This window comes from Seriola dumerili, unplaced genomic scaffold (assembly GCF_002260705.1).
Source record: "Seriola dumerili isolate Sdu_G_001 unplaced genomic scaffold, Sdu_1.0 BDQW01000016.1, whole genome shotgun sequence".
In the NCBI taxonomy this organism is placed as follows: Eukaryota; Metazoa; Chordata; class Actinopteri; order Carangiformes; family Carangidae; genus Seriola; species Seriola dumerili.
Genome location: NW_019174271.1, coordinates 1,970,174 through 1,989,655, shown reverse-complemented (window position 1 = coordinate 1,989,655; position 19,482 = coordinate 1,970,174). Strand labels below are relative to the sequence as shown.

The 19,482-nt window shown below is 39.8% G+C and overlaps 2 protein-coding genes across 2 annotated transcripts in view; both read left to right on the top strand.

Moving 5' to 3' along the window:
- Window positions 1–5,266, top strand: part of ascc3 (activating signal cointegrator 1 complex subunit 3) — a 203,325-nt gene extending 198,059 nt beyond the window's left edge. Inside the window, exons 40-42 of the mRNA XM_022750817.1 lie at window positions 1,044–1,250; window positions 3,411–3,586; window positions 4,627–5,266. Of these exons, the coding sequence (XP_022606538.1) occupies window positions 1,044–1,250; window positions 3,411–3,586; window positions 4,627–4,762 (519 nt within the window). The 3' untranslated portion in view covers window positions 4,763–5,266. The remainder of the gene's footprint in view (window positions 1–1,043; window positions 1,251–3,410; window positions 3,587–4,626) is intronic.
- A 10,219-nt stretch (window positions 5,267–15,485) lies between these two features.
- Window positions 15,486–19,482, top strand: part of LOC111226025 (single-minded homolog 1-A-like) — a 42,298-nt gene continuing 38,301 nt past the window's right edge. Inside the window, exon 1 of the mRNA XM_022751106.1 lies at window positions 15,486–15,660. Coding sequence (XP_022606827.1) covers window positions 15,486–15,660 — 175 coding nt within the window. The remainder of the gene's footprint in view (window positions 15,661–19,482) is intronic.

The following is a 19,482-nucleotide window of genomic DNA, read 5'->3' as shown; positions in this document are numbered from 1 at the left end:
GTCTTATTCTTTCCCTCCATAACATACAAACAAAAAAACAGCAGTGCAGCAACAACAGGTGTTAAAACACATCTAGTCATTGCCTCAGAGCAGGAACTAATGGTCTGAGACCAGTAAAGAACACGGGATGAATAAAAAAAGATCGTGAGAATGTGGTGTTTCCCAGAAATGTAATTTTTAATGTTTTAATTGTGCAGACTCCTAAAGTGAAGTAAAGTGGGTTTATCGTCACTGTCACAGCTTGTGTTGAGTCATGGTGCTTCCATAACAAGCAGTTTGGTTTAGTTTAGTTTAGTTTAGTTTAGTTTAGTTTAGTTTAGTTTAGTTTAGTTTAGTTTAGTTTAGTTTAGTTTAGTCTGGTCTGGTCTGGTCTGGTCTGGTTTGGTTTGGTTTGGTGACTTTAAATCAGACTTAACAACCAGACCCTAACCCTAACAAGACCACATGAAGATGTGTCTTAGTCCAGTTCCAGTCTTGACTCCAGCAGTTTGTTTGTGGAGTGAAAACAAAACAAACCAACCAGTGGATTCTGGATGTCAATGTGTTTCTCTGTAATTGAAACGGAGTTAGCTTGTTTTAGCTTGCTAACCAATAATAGCTAATAATGCTCGTCATCACTGTCAGGTAAATAAACACACAGAGTGCAAGAGGTTTATGTATCACTCATTATGATCCTTAAAGCCACTAAAACTTCCCTATAAATAAGTTACATATCAGCGAGTAGAACTTCCTGTTCAACCTCCTGGTTCATTTGTAACGAGGCACATGAACATGAAATGACTCACTGTCTCATACTATACTATGTGTCTGCTCAGGTGCAACCCACGACCTGAGCACCGCTCTGGTGTCTGTGTCAGTGTTTGTCTGAGCAAACTGTCCGTCAGCTCACTGGTGATCAACCGGTGCACAATGTGGGATCCACTGATCTTTTTAGATGTAAATCAGTTTAATGCAGAGCTCCTGCTGATCTACCTGCTGATTCATCTACAGATGAACTAATCTGTTCTCTCCTTCTCATCACCATCCTCCTCCTCCCTGCTCAGGCGTGGTCCTTCCTGAGTCACCTCCCGGTGGTGGAGGTGGGGATGACTGTGAAGGGCTGGTGGGAGCAGAGTCAGGAGCAGACGGAGCGTCGGCTTCCTGCAGCAGGAGCGAACCTGAGGGAGGAGAGCAGCTGGCTGGAGGTGCACGCCGACCAGGAGTACGTCCTGCAGGTGTCACTGAGACGCATCAACCTGGGCCAGCAGAGGGTCAGTATGTCTAACATAATAAATCAGCGATGTATCATTATGAACATGTACTGTATGTACCTGCATATCCTGTTTACACACATAAGATGTAAACAACATACTTAAAAGAATTAGAACTGTTTAACCCTAAAGCTGCAGTAATTAATACTTTCTATTAAGAACAGATGTAATGTGAAAGAGAGTCAGTGGTAGTGACGATCTCACCGTCAGAGGCCTGCACTAACATAACAGGGATCACTGAGCCGGACACTGACATTCCTGATAACCTGTACTATCAACTGGCTCAGTTAAGTCTGGTTCACCTATCAGACTACGCACATTCATGTGAAAGAGTTGTTAATTATAAGCGTCATCATTAGAACAATGAATAAAGTATTAATATGATATAAGAAGAAACACTAATAACTGCAGATGAATACTCTTGCAATGATGTCATAACATGATGTTCAACAAGGTGGAATGTAAAGAAACAAGAAAAGAAAAGAAACAACAAGAAATTATTTCCAGTGAAGAAACTCAGACAGAGTTTAGTTTAGTTTTCGCTTTTGTCTGATGATGAACAAACTGTTATAAACATGAGATGCAGATAAAGAGGAGAGAAGTAGTTGATGTCTGATGAGTCAGTCTGACTGAAATGTCCATTTATAATGATGGAAATATTGAACAGTGTGTGTTTAATTTCTATTTCCAGTTGTGGTCAGAGTCTCCTCGTGTTATTCTGAGCTGCAGTGATGAAGAAAAGACTAAAAGCATCATCATTGTCAGGAATCCTGTCAGATTAAAGAACCTGTGTTCAGCTCAAATGAAGCTGCAATAGTTATTATGTAGTTATTTAGTGATAAACTCTCCTCTGTTTGTTAGAAGCCATAGACTGTAGTTAGAAGCTCTGTTTTAAAAGCAGAGTCAAAACCATCCACTGATCTACACAAATATCTACTGATCTATATTATTGATCACTTTATTGCAAACTCTTTTGTCCCTGTTGGGATCCAGTCTGACTGGTCAGTGCTCTCAAGTTAAGTAGTTCAGCATCAGTTACCATGGTGATTTATCCCTGTAAGAAGCGGACCACCATCGTAACCCTGGACACCCTGAGTTAAACCTGAAGTTACCTCATTAACTTCAGAGCCTGCTCCATAGTCCAGGCCTCAGCTGCACAGAGCTGTTCAGCATCTTGTAGCTCATTGTTGTGGTTTTATGGTCCAGATCAAGCTGGTCTCCAGCAGCAGGCAGCTGTTTTCACTGAGACGCTCTAAAAACCCACTGAACACGACCTGATGAAGAGCAGAAAGAGTTAGCAGCTAGCAGGTGAACAGTGGAGCATTTGGCAGCTCAGGTATTTCCCTCAGGAAAGAGAGCTGAAAGCAGAGTGAATGTTAATTCACAGCAGCAAAGTAAGAGTACAGTGTGACTCCAACTTGTTTATCAGAAACCTTTGAATGAGAATAATAACAGCTCCTCTGGAGGAATGAGGATTGAACTGCTGCTCCTCTGTTCAGGCTGCAGTTTGTTTTTTCATTCTTTGTTCAGGTTGCTTTGCATGTTGGCTGCAGATGCATGTCTGTCTCAGAGATATACTGATCTTCAGATGTTGTGGATACTTATCACTCTGGTGATTTAGTGTTGTGCTTCCATCACGTCAGGGGACTGTTGTGTGAAAATATCTCTAGTCCGCCTTGAACTATCCCTTTGAAACTTTAACATAGCTGCAGCTTGGTGCTGGGACGCAGCGTTCACAAAAACAACTCAGAGCCAGAATGTTTAGTGACTGTCCTTTTTTCAAAGTTAGAGCTCAGTCAGAGGAAAGAACAGAGCAGTTATGGAACTGGCACATGGTTTGATGCTGTATATGAAAGATCTGTTCATTCTTCAGTCTCATATGCAGAGTGATTCAAAATAAGAGAATGCACCTCTGGGTCTGTTAGTTAAAGAAGTAATTGTGATACACTGATGTATCACAAAAGATAGAAATCAGATTTCTTTACCAGCTTTATTGTGTTGTGAAGCATAACATCACATTCAACAGTGTGGGTTGAGTTTCCCTGTCAGGGATTATCTGATCTTAGATCAGGTAGAGGCTCCTCAGCTGAGATGTCATCATCATAAACTAAGTCAGCCTCCGTATCACAGCTGAACTGAAGCGTGCGTCTGCTGTTTCAGAGGAAGCAGGACAGTAAGGCCCAGGCTCCCAGGTTTCCCAAGATGAAGGATGAAGGCTGGTTCCTGGTCCTCGGGGAGGTGGATCGCAGGGAGCTGCTGGCTGTGAAACGGGTCGGATACATACGCAACCACACGACTGTGTCTGTGGCTTTCTACACCCCGGAGAAGACCGGAAAGTAAGAAGATTTAGACCAAACACAAACACACTCCATACACACTGACAGAGAGCAAACACCTCAGTGGTCAGTGAAACACCCCCAGGTAAACTCCAGGCCAGGTGCAGGTCAGAGCCTCACCGTCACTTTAACATTTATATAAGTTTAAGAGAAGGCTGCAGGTTGTGATGCGGTCCCTACCACTCACAAAATCCATGAAATGTTATTGACTTTGATGCAAAGATGTTTGACATTAAAGAAAGAAATTCGATTCATTCACAGAGAAAAGCTCTGAGTTAACAGATATAATTAATTAGTCATTTCATCTTCCTGCTAGTTTCACTGTTTCGAATGTCCCGCCTCAGTGAATTGGAAACTAGGCTGTGATGACCAAACCATTACTGTACCACTGTACCCTGTTGATGGCTGTCCGTTACAAAGAGTTCAAAACAGCTCACTAACATTTAGTTTCATTTTTTGATAAGACTTGATAAGAAGTCAATTAGTAAAAAAGCTCAGTAATGTCCTAGAACAGCAAATGTTAGTCAAACAGGGGGGGACTATTTTCAGTGGCGTAATAATCCACACTTCATTCCCTAGTTATTATTTGGGACAGCAGGATGGTGTGGGTGTCCATGGTGATGAAGGAACATGTCACCCAATGTAACAATGTGGCTCACTGATTTTATAATAGTTCATTATAATATTTTTCAGACAGCGATTGAGCTGTATGGAATATATACACAATACTTGAGAGATTTTATCTGCGAAAAGTAGTGGAACAACAGAAGCTGCAGAGTTCTGTGTTGCCAGAATAAATCCTTTCTGCCATAGTAGCAACAAAGCCAGTTTACCATTGACGTGCATGTTTCCAGCTAAATGGACTAGCACAGTGCAGTGTGAGCATTAGCAGTTAGCTTGTGTGTATAAAGAACACTGGACTTGAGATTAACTTCATTTCTTAGTAATCTTACAGCTACAGTAAAATCAGGTCCATTCTCTCTAAGGCCTTTGTATCACTGTGTGCTCTAACTGTTGGTCCCTGTAACGTCTGGTTCCAGGTGTATCTACACACTGTACCTGATGAGTGACAGCTACCTGGGTCTGGACCAGCAGTACGACGTGCACCTGAATGTAACACCTGCAAGCATCGCTGCTCAGGTCAACACAGAGGTGTCTGACATGACCCTCAGCTGAGGAACGACGATGAAAAAACTCATCATCATCATCAGAAAAGTTCCAGGAGTCAACGGCGACTGTGGTGAAGGAGGAATTTGGAATTGATTCTGTATCAGCTTTATTATCTACTTCTGTTTAATCATTCTAATGTCAGTGACCTTCACCTCTTACTTAAAACATATGGTTTGTGACTGCATTGCATTATGGTCCGTTAGTGCAGAAAAAGGTCAATTTGTGCCTCGTTTACTTTGGATTTTTCTGATTATTTAGCATCGGTGAGAAAAAATATATATTTTAGTTCCTTAAACATATTTTGTGTTTTTTATTTTATTGATTCCACTTAATTTAACACTGAATTCTGTCAGGTAACAAACTGCTGCTGCCACACCTCCGTCAGTGATGTCACAGCAGGTGTGTAACCTGTGACAAGTGATGCACAATACCTTCAAAGTCTGTTTTTCTTGACCAAATATATTGTAACAAGATTCAACCATCAAACAACCAATACAGTTTTCTTCAGTCTCTGAGAATCTTCTGGTCTTTTGTCTTTGTGAGACTGATGCTGTGTCTTCAGTCAGTACATTCACATGTAGTACACTGTGTACACATTACACTCACATGTACTACACTGTGTACTCAGTAAACTCACTGGTGTAGAGTATAAATTTCAGTTGACCATGTTTGTCGTCCACCTGCTGCTTTGCTCACTTGACTTCAAAATGAACGTTTTTACTTCCTGTTAGCCCCGTGTGTCACGCAACATGGAAATTAAGCTGCCATTAACGCAGACGACGTGTCTTTTTTCTTCTGTCGTTTTCACAAGTTTGAAAATACATTGGTGGCTCCTCCCCTTCTGCTACGTGGCCAAGATGGTGACAGTTAAGGGTAAGAAGTGTCCGTCGTTTTACAGTCAATTTTTGGACTGTTTTGAGTGAAGAATCCAGGTACTTATAGATCACTGCATGTTGCTGTACTGGTCAATGTGAATGCACGTATGCAGTCAAAACAACAAGTGTGAGTCTGAAGTACTTGAATTGAGACACAGCATCAGTGTCAAGGCCTCATCTGACCACACCCTGTCTGAGAGCAGTACTTATGAAAGACCCAGCCAACTCTTCTGTTTCAGACACAGTTAGATGATCCCACGGGTATTTCCTTTGAAGCATGCTGGGGTAGGCTTTTCTACTTTGAGGAGAAGGTCCATCTTCAGCTTTCCACAATTTGATGAGCCACATCCAGTGAAGGAGGCCGTCCTGACGCGAGACGGAGCAGATGCCAGTGGAACACTCACTTCCATTTCTGTATGCCACTGTAGTTTGTCTGTGAAAACTGAGCTCCACAACATTTACTCAAAAAATCAATTCCAGCCAAGATACATGACGGAGGCGACTGCAGAGTAAACAAGTCACTTGTTTCCTTTCATAGACTGAGGAGAAGACGGAGGCTCAGCAGAAAATACGTACGTTTGACACGTGATGGATAAATGTTCACTCGAGTGTTTCCACCCAGTGCATTCACACCATGAATCATGAAACAGACAGGTAGCCGACCTGTACTTCCACTCACAGTTTATAATAATCTAGGCTGTAATATTTCTGAACATTGTGTCATGAACATAAAGTATTCAGATGTAGGCAGAACCAGACAGGATGATGGATCCAGACGTCATGTATAAAAGATCTGAACTTATGTTTTTGTTTCTTTAAAAAGACAAAAGTAAACGGAAACAGACTCTTGAGAATAACAACCAAATCACCATGGAAACAAACCCCTCCTCCCAATTGTTTTCTGTATGACAACACGTCACCCCAACCCATGTCAAATTGGTTGGTTAAGGGTTAAGACCTGTAGTCCTTGTGACACAATCTATGAAATATGGATTTGTTGTTTTGAAAAAAAAAAAAGTAAATATTAAATGATATTGTGATTCAGAGATAAAACGCAGCATGCTGGATCTGCAGTGGGAGAATGTGGCTTCACTGTGTCAAACAGGAAAAATTCTCTGTTCCTTCTTCCTAAACCCAAAACATCATCTTTATGAGAACACAAATGTGCAAACATTGAAATTTAGAAATGTGTATCAGTGATTTCATCTACTGTTGTCAAATCCACTGAATGTGTCAATCAGCTTCTGAAAAAAAGCATCAGTTTACCTCAAGACCAGATCCTGATATCTCTTGTAGTTGCACACCTCGTTGTTTGGCTGCTGTTGTCTGACAGAGTTTGTCTGCCTGTATGATTCTCACACTCTCATCACTTTGACTTACTGCCTCTGGTTACTGCAGAGGGAGAGAGAGAGGGAGAGAGAGAGTGGTTCATTTTTTAGCACTAAAGTTAAAAAAAACTCTGATGAGCCTCTGACCACATGCATTTCAAAGACCAACCAACTGGCCTGAAAAACAACAGCAGCAGCTGATTAACAGGCTACAATACAGTGTTATATACTGTATTGAATATCCCAGAGAAACGTGCAGTAAAAGTCGACATGAAGCAACAGGTTTCCTCATTCAGCAGCATCATCATGAGAACAGTTGTCTAACTAACTACTAAAGATAGTAACAACAATACACAACAGCAAGACCAACCCAAGCTGCTACAATAAACAACCAAAAAACCACGAGACGATAAAATGAAATAGTATGCCTGCCAATATGAAGTTCATTCTGTGTCTGATCCTTACATCAAACTCAGAACCAGAACACAGAACGGCCTCAACATGAATTCCACATCTGCAGTGTCAACACTGGGCATCAAACCACCAACTCTTCCTTTATCTCCTGCTCTCCTCTTCAATCTAGACTCATAACGTGAGTGAGTGGATGCAGCCAAAAAATAAGACAGGATCTCCTGTTGCGGCTGCAGGCACTACTGCCAACCAGCCATCCAGCTCTATGGCGTTGGGTGGTCTGGTCCATAGAAAGTTATCCTTAGTTCTCAGTGCAGCAGTTATCATCACAACATAACTGTAGGGTACAACAGCCAGTTTTGGAATACACAGTGTCTTGCCTGTAAAGGTTTATACCAACAGATGACCACAGGTGACCAAAGTTTGAACAGGTGTCTAAGAAAACTCAGCACCAGACTGATGAAGCCTCTTTTCCTGCTACTCCATCTCTCTGGTAGAAGTAGAAACATGTTACACGGGTACAGGCCAGCAAGTGGAGTGGGTTGGCACAGATGTTTCTGGCCACTTTGGAGCAGCAGAAATAAGTCATGATGACAACACATTGACACATGGCCTTTGAAGTTAATATGGAGAACAGTAACTTATATACACATTTAGAAGAAACAAAGCAACAACATTCTTCATTTGGAGACATGGTAAAATCGGAGGACTGACCCAACTAACAAGGTGGGTAAAGTTTAGTTCAAACTGCAGCAAAACAGGATAACATCATCCGCATACAGGGCTATTTGATGTTCTCCATGTTCTACTTTTATACCTGTTATGTTGGTGTGACTACACTGGTTTGCCATGGATAGTGGCTCAATATCCAGGGTAAAAAGTAGGGGAGATAAATGGCAGCACTGTCTAGTTCCTCAACTATGTATAAAGGGAGTGGATGTAAGTATAATTTCAGCTTGTGGGTCTAAGATATTTCCCTTTATAACAGAAAATAACATAGCCATTCCATTCTAATAAAGGCTCTCTCTGCGTCTTAAAGTATCGTCAAAGACTAAGTTCACACAGCAGGCCCAAGTGGCCTGAATCAGATTTTTTTTGTTTAATGACAGCATTAACAGCACAAATCACATGGAATCTGATCTTTTCAAATCCGATTTGGGCCACTTTCATATGTGGTTCTAAATCAGTTACAGATCAGATTTTTTTTAAATGCGACATCAGTCTGAACAGCCATGTGACCCGTATCGGAATTCAATGCAACTTCGCGATCAGAACAAGTTTGACAGCGTGTGGTAACACGCCCCTGTGGCCAGCCAATATAGGCGCAGACAGATGTAGCCCTCAATATCCTGAAATTTTGGATGAAATCTGTTTCATTGAAGCCATTCACGTCACGATCCCACCACTCCAGACTCCAACTCCGCATCCACACACACCTCTGTACCAAAGTAGCGGCCATTGCTCCACAAAATAATAATAATTACACTCATCATGCTTCCACATTCGCCTGCTTCAACCGCACAATAACTTAAAAATTAAACTGTAAACGCTCACATCTGCGGCTTCCATGTTTGTTATTCCTGACTTCTTGTTTTGTTTTGTTTTTTATTGAAAAATGTTTAATTACAAAACATATCAATATGGTATATATAATGAACAAATAAACAGGCATCATAATAATATAAATGACAAACATTATACGTCTTTTTTTTTTTTTCCAGTATGATCCTACATTCAATGTGACGACTTCTTCTCTTCTTCAAGTGCTGAGTGCGACGTCTTGTTGTTCTTCTGCGCATGCGGGTCACATAAGGGTCATGACCAGTTCGCATTGGAGTGTAATATTGTTTAAATTTTAAAAGATAATATGAACAGCTACGTAAAACAATTGGATCTAGAAAGAAATCTGGATTGAGCGCTCCGGCTTGCAGTGTGAACGTAGTCTAAAAGTCAGTGAAGTACCCTCCTTGTGTTGTGAACACCCTGTCTACCCTGAACAAATCCATTCTGCTCAAAATGATACATTTTGGGTAAAAAATTCCTTCCAACTTACCTAGCACTTAACATAAAGTTTTAAAGGAACAATATGTAAGTTTTTCTATTGCTACATAGCTAACATTAGTATTAACAGCTGTTTACTCACCAGTCTTCCCAAGAGTTTCATCCATTGTTGCGTTTACAATACAAAGGTTATAATATGTCCTCTGAGCAGCTATTTCTTCAGGGCAGACTGGATGCTACAGTGACTCAGTATCAGAAAGTGACAAGACCACTCAAACAGGCTTCAGCTAGCTGGCTAGCATGCTAACTTCAGTAGAAAAAAAATAAGTTATAGAAATAGAAGTAAAACAAGATGGTTGTTTTCCACCTCTGGAGACAGCTGTTGGGGAGTAAAAGAATGAAGTTTGATACTGAACTCACAGCCCGTCTTCCAGACTAGTACGTGAACAGCTGTTAATGATAATGTTAGCTATGTAGCAATAGCAAAACTTACAAATAGCTCCTTTGAGGTCATTATTAAGAAGAGAAACCGGCCTATAAGATCTACATAGAATCGATGGTTGTCAAGGTTTTAATAGAAACATAATTATTCCTGTGTCTTAAGTGTTTCCGTGTTCTTCTGTTCCAGGGTTGATCCTTAGTATTTTTACTTTGTGCTGACTACTTGCAGTCCTGTCTGCCTGTAAGCTAGGGTTGGGCAGTATCTCATTTTTGATACCCTTAAACCTTCCCCAAATTTTTCCATGGTATATGGTAATACCCATCACTGCAATACCATTTCCCGCCACATGTCTACAGTTCACTTCAACTGCGATTTTCCATGTCATGTTACATTAACGTTTTTAACATGTTTTTATTTTCATTCAGTGTTTTCTATTAGTTATGTAAACATAAAGTTTCATAATGAACCGAAAATATATTTACACTTCTCATAATAAGATAAAAGATGTCTGTACTACTTTACAATCAGACTACCCTCATAAAGGATTTATAAATGGTTTATAATCTGGTTGTTAACACTTTATAAATCATAAGTAAACAAGTTATAACACAGTTTTCATACATCGATGCAGGCTCACTATTTGGCAAGATCAAGTTTATGCTTACTACTCATTAATCTTACTAATGAGTTACTATTATTTATAACTAATTATTTATCTATAACTGAACATGAAGATGGATGGAGGAATCACAGGATTCCTCCATCAGGAGAATCACAGAGATGTGAACAGGGACAAAGAATGAGTGAGCAGTTCACAAGGTAAAGGAAGGTTCCCACCTGTGTTCTAGCTGCATGTTAAAGTCCTAAAGAAGAGACCAACCAGCAGAAAGCATCTCCATGTTAATCTCTGATCAACAGCTGTGATTAGAATGAGGACAGCTGCTGAGAGCATGTCAAGGTAAACAACACTGCCAAGGCCCTAGAGGATGAATCTGGTCATTTGATATGATCATGTGATCTGCCAGAATTTGGTTTTCCAAATGAAACTTTTTTACCATTAAGATGCTGACGGTGGTTAACTGCTACTAATTTAACAAACATGTGATGAAGCAGCAGCTACAAATGCTGATGATGGAGAAAACAAAGAAAGCTCAGCAACTAATGAGATATGAGGCTGAACAGTACAGAGAAATGTGGGCTCACTATTTGGCAAGTAACAGGTCACTGTTGCCCTTTTTATCAAATGTGTTATAACAGTTTTTAAATGAATTATAGTGTTAGCAAGCGAATTAATAAACTAGTTATAAACTATTCATAAATCTTTTGCAAGGGGCGTCTGATTGTAAAGTGGTACCAGTCACTCCCAGCACCACCCTCTTTCTCACACGCACACAAACACATTGACAACAGACTGGCTCTCAGGAGCACAGGGAGAAATTCAACTGCCTCAGTGGGCCAGAGTGCTTACCATCCCTGTCTGTCTCTCGACCATCCCTCTCTGTGTGACCGTCATTCAGGTTGCTCAGAGCATTCTTCCTTCTGAGGAGAAGCTGTTACGTAATGTGCAGTTATTATCACTTCTAAATACTTAGAAAGTCTTCCCTCACAGGTTATTTATCTGACAAATTAAATCGTTTAGAAAATGTTCTGTCATCACTTTCATAGCATCTTCAACCATGCAGTCAGTGGTGCTGGACAAACAGTCTAAAGGTGTTTATTATAGACTATATATGCACACATTGCAGAGATTTTAATGACAGTAAAGACATGGACACTGTCTTTACTACCCCAGGACACTGTATTACCTTATTACCACCCAACCCTAAAGTAAGCTTGTTATTTTTTCATTAAAAGCAACTTCACAGTTTATGGGCCTTTTAGGTCCTTTGAGCTGTGTTCTTGGCTTCAGCCATAACACTTGATTAAAAAAAAAGCCTTAGGTTTGAGACAGAATGCAAACTCCAGTCTCCAGTCACCCTGACCTCCACACCCTACATCACGACTTAAAGGCCACATTACTTCCTGTAGAGACCTTTTTCACAGCAGACACATTGACTTGTTATAGCAGGAAAAGCACATATGTTACTCATAACATTAACAATGGCTCTGTCCTGTTCAAGTGTCCCAGTAAGCCATGGCATTGTGACAGTGAGCCAGTGAAATGGAATTCAGCCATCATTAATTTGATTATGTCCATCTTTGCTTTTAATTCTTTGACATGTCAACATATGCTCTGTGGAAAAGGCCTGCTGGCACTGAACGTTGTCTCTGGCATCTTCCGCGCGGACAGAAGAATCTTTAAAAAACGTTGGACACTGGGCCAATATGCTTATACTCCCTGTTACAATGCAAGAAACGGACTGAGGAAAATGATTATGAAATGTTACTGAGTCAACCACCACAGTATCAATGACACTTTAACCCTGGCAGAAACTCAAATGCAGAAATAACTGCACAGACAAAGTTACTCATTTAGCTTAAATTAAAATTTTGAAATAATTTATCACAACCCGATAATCCCTGCATCCCAATGGTCCAACAGAACCCAACAATAACTAATAGTTTGTACTTGCACACACTTGATTTTTCGGACAGTTTGGTATTTTTAGACCATATATGACGCTTTAACCCAGCATAGATTTTTTATTTTTCACCACAGTCAAATACATGGCAGTGTACAGAGAGGTTTGAAAACAATAAACCATATATTGGAAGATAACATTCACAAAATACATAATTGAAAAGTTAAAAACATTATTATTGTAAAATTACTGTACAATTATTTATTTATGTATTTATCTTTAATAACCAGATGTTAATATTTTGGGGTATAGTCAAAAATGTCCTTTATGGCTGCAGTTGTTCTGTGGGAGAATATGATATTATTTGAGGATAAATATTAAATATTATTCAATATTTATGACCAGTATTTCTAAAATCCTGAAACAGCAAATATTTAAGTCCTATCTGATTTTTTTCCACATATGAATGTGACACAAAGAAATCATGTGAAATCAAGTTACACAGACTGTACCTGACCAGTTGAAGACAAAACAGGATTGTCATTGTACCAGCGTTGGTCTGTCCGTGCAGTTTGTCCAGTTTGTCAGTGATATAATGGAATACTGTGTGGCCCCAGGTTTGCTGTGGTGTAAGTTCATTGAACATATAAATGATTTGGAGTCTGCAACATAGAAGCACCAAAATGGTAAACTGCAATTTGTCTTTAAGAACAGGCTTCAAGTGATTGATTAATGAAATTTAAATTAGCACAGCTGTGCCTGTTTGGTAATCCAGCCCTGGGTTCACATATAGTAAACACCTACCAGTGTAATATAAAATAATAATAATAATAATAATAATAATAATAATAATAATAATAATAACAATAGTAGTAGTAGTATAAGAATATTTAACAGCAGTAATAATAATTTCTGTTACATTATTTGTTCAGGAAAATCCAGTCCTTTCTATCTCATTTTTTTTTCCACATCAAAAATAATTTTAAGATCCACACTACAGAGTGAGAAACACACATTAAGATTTATAGTTTGTGTTAACTTTGGTTAAGATGTGTTTCCGTAAGTGCCTCTATAATAACAATGAAACCCTCATCTTTTAACAGTAGGCTATAGTCAACCGACATATCTGGGCCGAGTCCGTCCTGATGCTGGACGTTCATCATCTGGACTATCGTAGATGATCAGATCCACATTTTCCACAGATGCAGTCTGATTAAACTCGGAGCTGGAGTGAAGGTTGAAGCAGCGATGATTTTCTCACCGCAAGCTGGATCCCATTACCGACTGGCCGCACCGGATCCAACACCACCAGAGCGGGAGAGAGAGAAGAGAGAGAAGAGAGAGAGAGAGAGAGAGAGAGAGAGAGAGAGAGAGAGACATGGTGGAGTGTGGACGCTTTACCACCATCACCCTGTCCTGTATGGAAACAGACAGCAGCCTAGAATTTAAGTTTGCTTTGCAACAGCATGAAAACCAGTTCACACTTAAATTAATATGGTGAATTATGAAGAATAATAATCATGAGTCCTTCTTCCTGCTGGCGACTGTCGACTTCCACAAAGCGTTGGACAATATGAAGAACAGCTTGAATCAGCCAACAACATTGATCTTACTGGCTGTGCGTTAATGTGAGGTGACAGCTTCATGAGGCTTGAGGCTCCAGGACCTGCTGACCCTTGTTGTTGTGTGATTGCACAGTATAGTTCACCAGTAAACATTAATCCTTTATTTGTGACAGGAAATATATTCTGTGAACTGCACGTTGAAGAAAATGTCTTACCAAGAAACTGAGAATGAACCCCGTGTAATGATTCAGCCTGTGAGAGACTGAACTGATAAACATTTTACTTTTCATTTTGAACAAATTTAAAAACCAATTCCAGCTTTAATTTTGAGTGTAGAGGACGTAGGCTGCATAAACCTATGGGCCATGTAAAGAAAACATGAAGCTCAGCAGCTCTAGCTGAGCAGCGCGTGCTGGAGAGGCCTCTGCCTTCTCAGGGAAACAATATAGGCTCAGGATATAAACAGCGTTCAGAAATCTGACAGTTCTCATCACATCAGGAAACTTGTTTGTAAAATCAACATATATGAAGAAATATTTATATACTATATTATAGCTGACAAGTGTAACTCCATATTTTGTTGTTTACAATTTTAAAAATGACTCAAATTGAAAGTAGCCCTATACTAAGTTTAGTAAACAGGTCGATCTGTGTGATGACAGAGAAACTGACAGATAAACTACTCGCTAAATGTGTTTTTGTTAATAGAAAATAGCTGTTTTTAAGTGACATATTTTGAAGGAGCTCTGCAGACCAGTTTGTAGATCGGAGGGTGAACGTTCTCCGGGAGTTTTTAGATCCAGCCTGGGCCAGAGGCGAAACATCTCCACCAGCCAATCCCCGTTCCTCCTGGAGCGCGTCATTATAAAGAGCAGCCAATAGACGTGTGAACAGGGCGTGCCATCGTCCAATAGAAGTGCAGCCGTCTGCGGTGGGCAGGTCCTCGAGCCTTCACCACGGAGGAGACTCTGGATGCGCCGCTGTCCATAAAAATCACTTAGGATGGAAGAAATGCCGATGTCGGGGATTTCGGAGATTATGCTCGGACACTTTTGAGCCCAACAAGCGCCACGTTAGCAAACTGTCGGTTCTATCTGAGGTAAGAGAACAAGCAGCCTGTATATAGACCTATAGTTAACATGACTTTAAAACACGAAATGTTTGCAGAAAGATTCAAACAAGTGTCATTTTTGGTTGTAGTTAGCTATCTACTCAGTGTAAGTGATAGCTTACCTGATGAAGGTGAAAATACAGGTCTGTCTGATGGTGTTTCGTCCTGTGTCTCCAGTGGTTCCACAGTTCCCTGTAACAGAAGGTAAATGGGTCCGAGTGTGTGGTGAGCCCTCCAATGGGGCTGACCACAGTGACACTTTAATCCTCAGAAATCCAGGAATTAGCCGTGTCCCGCTTGTCGCCAACCAGCGAAACACCTGGACTTATGGGAGTGTGTCGGCGCGCCAGCAGCTGTGGATGTTAGGCCGAGCAGAGGAAGAAGTGCAGGTCCCTGTGTGGAGCCGTGAACATGCTATGAGACACCTGGACACGGACTGAGAGGAGAAGTCGTCAGTGACACAGAGAAGACAACATGAAGGAGAAATCTAAAAACGCGGCCCGGACTCGACGGGAAAAGGAGAACAGTGAATTTTATGAACTGGCCAAACTGCTGCCGTTACCCTCCGCCATCACCTCCCAGCTGGATAAAGCGTCAATCATCCGGCTCACCACAAGCTACCTGAAAATGAGAATAGTCTTTCCTGAGGGTAAGACACTCAATTCAACTGTGACATCGTGTGAATGACATTTTATTATTTTTATTATTGCCATCAAATCTCATAAAAAAAACAAACCCAACAATCTGGTTTGTTGTTGTTTTTGTTGGTTTTATATACACGCATATATAATTGGATGTTGGCTGCAGCGTTTACAATTTTAAAAGTGACTCAAATTGAAAGTAGCCCTATATTAAGTTTAGTAAACAGGCCGATTTGTGTGATGAAGGAGAAACTGACTGATAAACTGCTTCAGCTCATCCTCACTAAATGTGTTTTTGTTAATAGAGAATAATTGTTTTAAACTGATATATATACTACTATATATAAAAACCGCTATTATATAGCCTACTTACGGTTATTATCGCCGCTTAATATTAATTAATTCATTTTAAATACTACACCTTCAATCAATAAAAAATATAATATAAAAATCATATATATATATATATATATATATATATATATGTGTGTGATTTTTAATTTTATTTTCTACTACTACTACATATTATTTTTAAATTGTTATAATTAATATGATGATTTTTTTGTTTGAAATTCTTGGGAGTTAAAGTCATGAAAATATGAAGGTGGTTAAAATGAAATAAATGTTGGTTACATGTGGAGAATGGATTTATTAGCGCTTGTAGCTACATTACTTTAGTGTATTAATTTGTTCTTATTGCTCAGCCTGCTATTAAAATAACTGCAGTAAAATACGTCATATTGACAACTAGATAGATAGATAGATAGATAGATAGATAGATAGATAGATAGATAGATAGATAGATAGATAGAGTCAGCAGCAAAGTCTCCTGTGTCCCTCTGAACCGCTGTCCGTGTCCCCTGTCTGCAGTGATGTGGGTTCTCTGCGGGCCCCAGTCGGGCCCCTGGCGGGCCCTGCCAGCAGATTAGCTGTGATGAGGCTCTGTCCTGCGTGACTGCCGCAGAGCCGCGGATATTAGTTTAATCTGATCCCTTCAAACATGGAGCTACTTGTCAGTGAGTCGGGCTGTGTGGAGGGAAACTGCAGTGACAGAAAACATCAGGGAGAACACATGAAACATGAACACCTACACTGTGAGGGCCGGTTCTAGTCATTACCTCATATTCATCATTTACATCACAAACTTCAAAATAAGATCCAGTGCAGCACAGTATTTAAATAATGCGTGTGACTGTGTTTAGAACAGTGATGACGATAAGTCATTATCAGACCTGAGCCGTAATTATTTATATTTTTAATTAACATATAATATTTATATTTATTTATAACATTCTCTGTTAAAATAACAGCAGAGGAAATTAAATGTGATGCATTTATATAGCGCACACTGCAGAGTTCAGGCTGTAACTGTGGTGAGGGTTGGTGGACGTCACCGCCCGTCCGTGTCAGTGTTATTTTTTAGAAAAAAAGGAATTAATAAAAGTGCTTTAACTAAATATAAATGCTGTTGCATGACCTCCTGTCAATCAGCCGGAAATCAGCCTTTGTGGTAGGAGATAAATTATATCAGTGGATGCATATGAACATACAGGATAGGGGAGATATTTATAAATGTTGCATAAACTCTGCATGAAGCAGAATACAAGCTGAGTGAAAGAGACAGTCACATGTCTATTTAAATGTAGTATATAAAGGATAAAGTGTTATGATGAAAACACACCTCAGGTTTATTCAGTCAGGATGTTGTGCAGATGCATTTAATTTTGAAACTTCAGAGCAGGACGTGACTGAATGTCAGTCAGTCTCATACGGTCTGAATAGTTGCAGGGCTGGTTGGCGTGTGACCGTCACACTGAGCTGTTAACAGCAGAAACACACGAATCTGTGAATAATTGAAGGGATGATCTCGCTCCTGCAGGTTTTTACTCCTCTGTCCTCGTGCAGGAAGGCGCGCGGTGTTTTCATCATTAAATCACCTCCGCTGTTTTAAAGGCTGAACCTCTTCACTCATTCACTCAGGCCTTTTCATTCCACCGACCCCAGACCCGCTCCACGGTGAGCAGGGAGACATGCTTTAGTCCTGAAGAAACCAACAGGACAGAGGTTCACTGGTTTAGTTCTGTGTGTCACTTTTTTGTATTTGCTAAATTAAATTACTCTTCTCATCTCGTTTACCACGACCGTTATTACTATTGACCAATATCTTATTAGGCCTGTGGCTTATTTATAAATTATATATTATAAATGGGTTAAAAATCACACACACTGTCACAACAAAGGAAAGGTAAAAAGCAAAAGGATCGAGAGTGTGAGATAAAAAAAACAAAGGTCCACTTACTCGCTTTTTTCCTGAGCTTTCACCCCCCCTCTGATGCGGGGGTGTGTTGTTGATCATCCATTTTTTCCTTCTAGTGTAATTGTATAATGTCCATATAAGTCTAAATGAGATGAGTTTTACTGATGTTGACGCTCACCTCTGATTGGTTGGATGAGTTTTTACTTTACAACTGTCAATGTGACTGTGACCTCTGTAAATGCTGCTGTCCGGAACAGTTATTATTATTATTGTTATTATTATCATTATTATTATTATGGACCATGTTGAGTTGTATTACTATGGACTGTTGAGTTGTATAGTTGTGAAACACCAAATCATTATTTCCTCAGTGCTCTGATGGTGTGATCGGTTCACTACATTCATTCAATTATTGATTTCATTTAGTTACTTTAACATGTCTCAAACGGATTTCTTACAATTTAGATTTTTACATTCTTAATTATAAAAAAGACAACAACACCCACACGTCATCAGACACAGCTATATTTATTTATTTATTACTTTCCTGTTGTTTTGGTTGTTTCCTTCGCGTGAATCACTCCATTCTTTCATTCTTTCACCTCTTCAAGCCGCTAAATCTGCACATGAAGAAGAAACGCGCCTTTTGGTTGAACAGTGTGGTAATAACGCGGGGGTCACGAATGGACATGAGTTTTTTTAAAGGTTAATAAGCAGTTGAAAATAATTTCTATTAATAATGTAAAATAATAATGATAAGTCACACATCTTAAATATATCTAAAATATGATAATGAAAAGAATTAATCAATAACATCTTTTGTTTAAATAGTAAATATAAATAAAGTTGGATGAAAATAAAATAATATGCAGGAGCTTTGATTCACTGTGTCCTACACTTTGAGCTCTTTATTCTTCTTCTTCTTCTTATTATTATTATTATTAATTAATAATTATTATTATCATTATTATTATGATGATTGTTATAGAGGGCCTTCAAGACTGAGCTCCAGCAGCCCCCCCCCCCCCCCCCCCCCCCCCCCCCGACAGTAAATGATAAAACCAGCACAGTGACTGAGGAGCCGGTGAAAGACTGAACTCTCCTCGGTGAATTTAACATCAACAATTTCTTTTTCCTGTTTTCTGGGCTCGTGTTTAAATGCGCGCGCTCTCTCTGTGTTGTTTGTTGAATTTAAATGCTTTAAATTTATACATATTACACATATATTTACTTTTCGTATGAAATGAAAGCCGGGCACGGAGGGAGGTACTATGGCTCAGGTGGTAGCCTAGCGCAGGTTTGTCCGGTGGGTCCTGGGTCGACGGTTCGATCCCCGGCTCCCCGAACTCCCGCTCCTGGTGGGAAACTGTCAAATCAAATGCGCGGATGTTGATACCGAACAACAAATATGTCATTTACTCTGTATTTTATTTAATCATCTAGGAATGAGGTGTGTGTGTGTGTGTGTGTGTGTGTGTGTGTTTTTTATGCAATGTGAAGTCCATATTCGTCCATATGAAGCGGGAGGCGGCGGGGCGCTGTAAATCCCATTCTCGTCTTTTCCAATTCCCGC